This window comes from Ranitomeya imitator, chromosome 3 (genome assembly GCF_032444005.1).
Source record: "Ranitomeya imitator isolate aRanImi1 chromosome 3, aRanImi1.pri, whole genome shotgun sequence".
Classification (NCBI taxonomy): domain Eukaryota; kingdom Metazoa; phylum Chordata; class Amphibia; order Anura; family Dendrobatidae; genus Ranitomeya; species Ranitomeya imitator.
In genome coordinates this window covers 39,159,725-39,165,330 of record NC_091284.1, presented here as the reverse complement: position 1 = coordinate 39,165,330, position 5,606 = coordinate 39,159,725, and the positions used below count along the sequence as shown (strand labels likewise).

Here is a 5,606-nt window from a genome sequence, read left to right as displayed (position 1 = left end):
ACTTAGAATGTTCTGGTATATTTTTACAAACGAATGCAATATACTGCATTTATAAAGAAGATTCACTGTTACAGTTTTTGCTTTTCACACTGCAGGTTCTCAGTTTGCATTCTGTTACAGACCAGCTAAAAAAAAAACTAAACAAAAACAAAACAACAGAGAATGAAACTTTGCAATTACAGTTAAGTCCATATATATTTGGACAGAGACAACATTTTCTAATTTTGGTTATAGACATTACCACAATGATTTTTAAACAAAACAATTCAGATGCAGTTGAAGTTCAGACTTTCAGCTTTCATTTAAGGGTATCGACATTAAAATTGGATGAAGGGTTTAGGAGTTTCAGCTCCTTAACATGTGCCACCCTGTTTAGGGACCAAAAGTAATTGGACAATTGACTCCAAGGCTATTTCATGGACAGGTGTGGGCACTCCCTTCGTTATGTCATTCTCAATTAAGCAGATAAAAGGCCTGGAGTTGATTTGAGGTGTGGTGCTGCATTTGGAAGGTTTTGCTGTGAAGTAAACATGCCGTCAAAGGAGCTCTCCATGCAGGTGAAACAAGCCATCATTAAGCTGCGAAAACAGAAAAAACCCATCCGAGAAATTGCTACAATATTAGGAGTGGCAAAATCTACAGTTTGGTACATCCTGAGAAAGAAAGAAAGCACTGGGGAACTCATCAATGCAAAAAGACCTGGGCGCCTGCGGAAGACAACAGTGGTGGATGATCACAGAATAATCTCCATGGTGAAGAGAAACCCCTTCACAACAGCCGACCAAGTGACCAACACTCTCCAGGAGGTCGGTGTATCAATATCCAAATCTACCATAAAGAGAAGACTGCATGAAAGTAACTACAGAGGGTTCACTGCACTCATAAGCATCAAGAATAAAAAGATAAAAAACATCTAAAAAAGCCAGCACAGTTCTGGAAGAACATTCTTTGGACAGATGAAACCAAGATCAACCTCTACCAGAATGATGGAAAGAGGAAAGTATGGCGAAGGCGTGGTACAGCTCATGATCCAAAGCATACCACATCATCTGTAACACACGGTCGGAGGCAGTGTGATGGCGCGGGCATGCATGGCTGCCAGTGGCACTGGGTCACTAGTGTTTATTAATGATGTGACACAAGACAGAAGCAGTCGAATGAATTCTGAGGTCTTCAGAGCCGCCATACTGTGTGCTCAGATCCAGCCAAATGCAGCCAAACTGATTGGTCGTCGTTTCATCCTACAGATGGACAATGACCCAAAACATAAAGCCAAAGCAACCCAGGAGTTTATTAAAGCAAAGAAGTGGAATATTCTTGAATGGCCAAGTCAGTCACCTGATCTCAACCCAACTGAGCAGCATTTCACTTGTTAAAGACTAAACATCAGAGGGAAAGGCCCAGAAACAAACAGCAACTGAAAACCACTGCAGTGAAGGCCTGGCAGAGCATCAAAAAGGGGGAAACACAGCGTCTGGTGATGTCCATGAGTAAAAGACTTCAGGCAGCCATTGCCAACAAAGGGTTTTCAGCCTAGTACTAAAAATGAACATTTTATTTAAAATTATATAATTTGTCTAATTACTTTTGGTCCCTTTAAAAACAGGGTGGCACATGTTAAGGAGCTGAAACTCCGAAACCCTTCATCCAATTTTAATGTGGATCCCCTCAAATGAAAGCCGAAAGTCTGAACTTCAACTGCATCTGAATTGTTTTGTTTAAAATTCATTGTAGTAATGTCTATAACCAAAGTTAGAAAAATGTTTTCTCTGTCCAAATATATATAGACTTAACTGTACATATAGTAAAATCTATCATGTCTCTATCTATCCAACTATCCATCCAGCCATCTATTTCAAATCGGAAGAGAAGCTAGCTACTTCCTGTGTCACTGATATGCTGAGGAGGAGCATCTGGATGACCAAGTGACAGAGGCAGCTCCTTCCTTTGCAAGAAGAAGTGTAACAGAACAAATGATTGAAGTTTTCACATGTGTACAGAAGTATTGAACAATTCCATAAACTTTTATACAAAAATTGTCGAATAGTCGTGAGACATGCAGCCGGGGGGTCTCGAACATATTTTTCTAGCACGCTGAGGACACTCTGTTTGCACCCGAGCATGCTCAGATAAACCTTATCACTAATGGGGAGCGCCAATATCCCACTCCGCCCTGACAGGATTACTCAGATCTAGTCTCTAAACCTATACCATTTAATGGATATGGGCAATATGAATGGCACTGTGCACACTTGGCTTATCCTGAGCATGCATTTATTTGTTGTGATTTTTTTTTTAAATGGAAAAATTGCAAAAGTCCAGCCTCCAAAGGCTGCGGTCACACTAGCAGTATTTGGTCAGTATTTTAATATCAGTATTTGTTGCCAAAAACCAGGAGTGGAACAATTAGAGGAAAAATATAATAGAAACACGTTACCACTTCTGCATTTATCACCCACTCCCGGTTTTGGCTTACAAATACTGATGTAAAATACTGACCAAATACTGCAAGTGTGACGGCAGCCAAATAGTAACTGCAAGGACATAACCTTTTGCTATCCACTGTACAGAACGCACTGTCGGATACTGTGAAAAATTGAGGCTATGGTCGCAGGCTTATGTTTGTATTCACACAGAGATAAGATAAAGCTGACCGATATATAAAGTGCAGCCCAGAGTGTGACTGGCGGAAATATGGTTATGGCTGGCATAGAGAAAAACTGACACCCCAGCTATACGCAGTAAGTGTGACGCATAGAGTAGAATGATTTAGTCGATACAATAATGATCTATTTCTCTATTGTTTGTCATATCTGTCTCTATCTTTTTATATATCTGCCTAAAAAGCAGTTTGGCACCTGCACTCTTCAATTTCCACGTGTAAAACAGTAAAGGTACTTTATTCAACCATATCTTTGTGCAGCATTTCAGTTCCACATTGAACCTTTCCTTATCTGTGTAACTAAAACATTCCACAATGATGCGACACCCCAAATATTGGGATTACATAAAGTTTTTGATCCCGTTTCAATGTTACATTTTTTCCTTTTTTTGGCTATTTTTTTCTCTTTTTTTCCTGTTTTTTTTGTGACAAATTCTTCTTTTACTTTGCCTTTTTTTCCATCTATTTTACTTTGCCTGATTTTTTTAAGTCCACCATTAGTAGGTGTAGTTTTTGCCTCTAGACTTTCCCAGCTGATTCATCCATTTTAAAAAGTTGCAAAAATTTTATGCAAATAAACTCCAGTTCCTCTCCCCTGGAGTGATTTAATGCACGAATAGAACTTTCTTGAAAATAAGGTCGTTTTAAGCGGAACTTCGGAACATGTGAGCATTTCCTCTAATAAGGTGTAAAATAGGTAAAAGATAGCAAAAAGTAACAGTTTTCATTTTGCACAAAACTCATGAACCTTTTTATAGAATTTTGTGCAAAAAAAAAAATCAACGAATTCCACAAGATTAAAAAAAGAAAAGTAACTTAAAGACCCTAAAATGATGAGACAAGCCCCCTATGTCTGTCATGTGCTACTACATTGACCCCTCGGTGTTTCAGTGTTTGAGTAGTGGAGCAGCTTGGAATGGAGAGGTTGTGTCGCTGTACAGATGAGTATTTGGTTCCTGCAATAATGGCTGAGACAGCAGGACTTGAGAAGTAGATCCCCAGAATTGCCTGCTTACACATGCATATGTATGTCTTCACGTTTACTTTAACCCTTGCTACTTTTCACTTGAAATTTTCAGTGCGGCCATGTTTTTGTACCTACAAGTGGAGGGATTGACCGTCGAAGTCGACCACACTATTGGCACGGGGCTGCTTCTCCTTTCTAAATATCTATGTATCTATCTGTATCGTTCGAATGTTACATTTTTCTGTAAATATCTCATTTAATTGTACACGTAGCAATCTACATTTTACTGCCTGTAATGTAATTTGAAAGTCTGGTTCTGGTTGACTTTTTTTGGTGGTTGCATGGGACCACTTATGAGCAGAATATGGTTCCATTGTCCCCTACCATTATGGTCCCTTTATGTCCATCACACCGGCTTATCGTCATATTCGTGGAAAGACAGTGCCTATATGTACACTATTGATAACAAGACCAGGCAACATTTTAGATACAAGGGGGAGATTAAAGCACTAGATAGTGCAAAACAACCCCCCACCAACCAAAGAACCAACTCCATAAGCACCATAGACAAGGAGTACACTTGGAGCATATAGGTAATCAAAAAGTCATCATACTTTATTAAATTACATATCATAATCATAAAGTGCAGACAGTATACAGAAGACAATATCAAATAAAGTGCTCAAGGATGATTAAAAACGAATGGGTGTCCCCCGGTGTGCACTGTCCATGAAGCCAACATGCATAATTATAGTAGGGACGTGCTGCTAAGAGTCCATGTGTAACAATGCCAGTGAGTAAGGAATGCCAGACGGCGTTAAATGACAAGTTTACAGAGCAGCACTTACCAATGCGAGGCACCAGGACAGAAGACACCGGGTGGGATCCACCAGCACAAACCCCGACGCGCGTTTCGCCCTCGGATGTACTAGCTTTTTCAAGGGGAGATGATACTGAGTATGCTTGGGACCTTTAAATAGGGCGGGCCGCCGACCATGTGATGAATCCATGTAGCTAGGTCCATCACACCGGCTTATCGTCATATCCGTGTAAAGACAGTGCCTATAATTACACTATGTATTAACGATTATGTCTCGTATTACAGGATCGCTCGTCATGTCCGCCAACCTAACGCAGGCACTGGAAAATGCTATTAAAAAAGTCTTGCAGGATTACATGGACATCTGGAACAAGAACAAGACCACGGAAGATGATAAACTGCAGGCCAAGCTCAAGGCTGAGGATTTCGACTACGTCATCCTGTACCTTATGGTGATGATTGGGATTTTCTCCTTCATCATTGTGGCCATCTTGGTGAGCACCACCCGCTCCAAAAGACATAAATACCTGGATGACCAGGATCCATACAGTACATACATCGCCAATGATTTCCATGAGACGAAGACAACGGTCCTGGAAAATCCAGGAGCTAAGTCATATCCTGCCCCGGTATCATCATAGGGCCGATGAGCCAGGAGAAAGCGATCTGGGCTGACCACCTTGAGACTCATCGGATTCTCATCTCTTGCCTATTTTTACTTACATTATTAGTCTTGTATTGAGTGCCCCCTTAATACGGCTCATGTATGCTGCTGAATTTATGGCTGAAATAGAATTTTGTGGAATCAGATACCATCACATACCACATTATGGAGATAGCATTGCTTCTATAGGGCAATATGGTGCTTTTCTATAGCTTAAAGGGTTATTCCTAAGATAGAAAGTTATACCCCATAAATGGGAAATGTGATAACTTACTGATACGAACCTCTACGACAGAGGTCCCCAACTCCAGGCCTCGAGGGCCGCGAACAGTGCAGGTTTTCAGGATTTCCTTAGTATTGCACAGGGGTTGGAATCATCACCTGTGCAGATGATCACATTACCACCGATGCAATACTAAAGAAATCCTGAAAACCTGCACTGTTGGCGGCCCTCGAGGCCTGGAGTTGGGGACCCCTGCTCTACGACATCCAG

General features: G+C 40.8%; 1 protein-coding gene across 1 annotated transcript; it reads left to right on the top strand.

Annotated features, from left to right (window-relative positions):
- Window positions 1-4,661: 4,661 nt before the first annotated feature.
- Window positions 4,662-5,399, top strand: KCNE2 (potassium voltage-gated channel subfamily E regulatory subunit 2). The gene has a single exon (XM_069760033.1). It carries the CDS (start codon window positions 4,719-4,721, stop codon window positions 5,088-5,090), a length of 372 nt encoding a protein of 123 aa, XP_069616134.1. The 5' UTR covers window positions 4,662-4,718; the 3' UTR covers window positions 5,091-5,399.
- The last annotated feature ends 207 nt before the right edge of the window (window positions 5,400-5,606 follow it).

Bases quoted from the DNA above. Each gene is read 5' to 3' on its own strand.
- KCNE2 (XM_069760033.1), top strand. From the start codon at position 4,719: ATGTCTCGTATTACAGGATCGCTCGTCATGTCCGCCAACCTAACGCAG.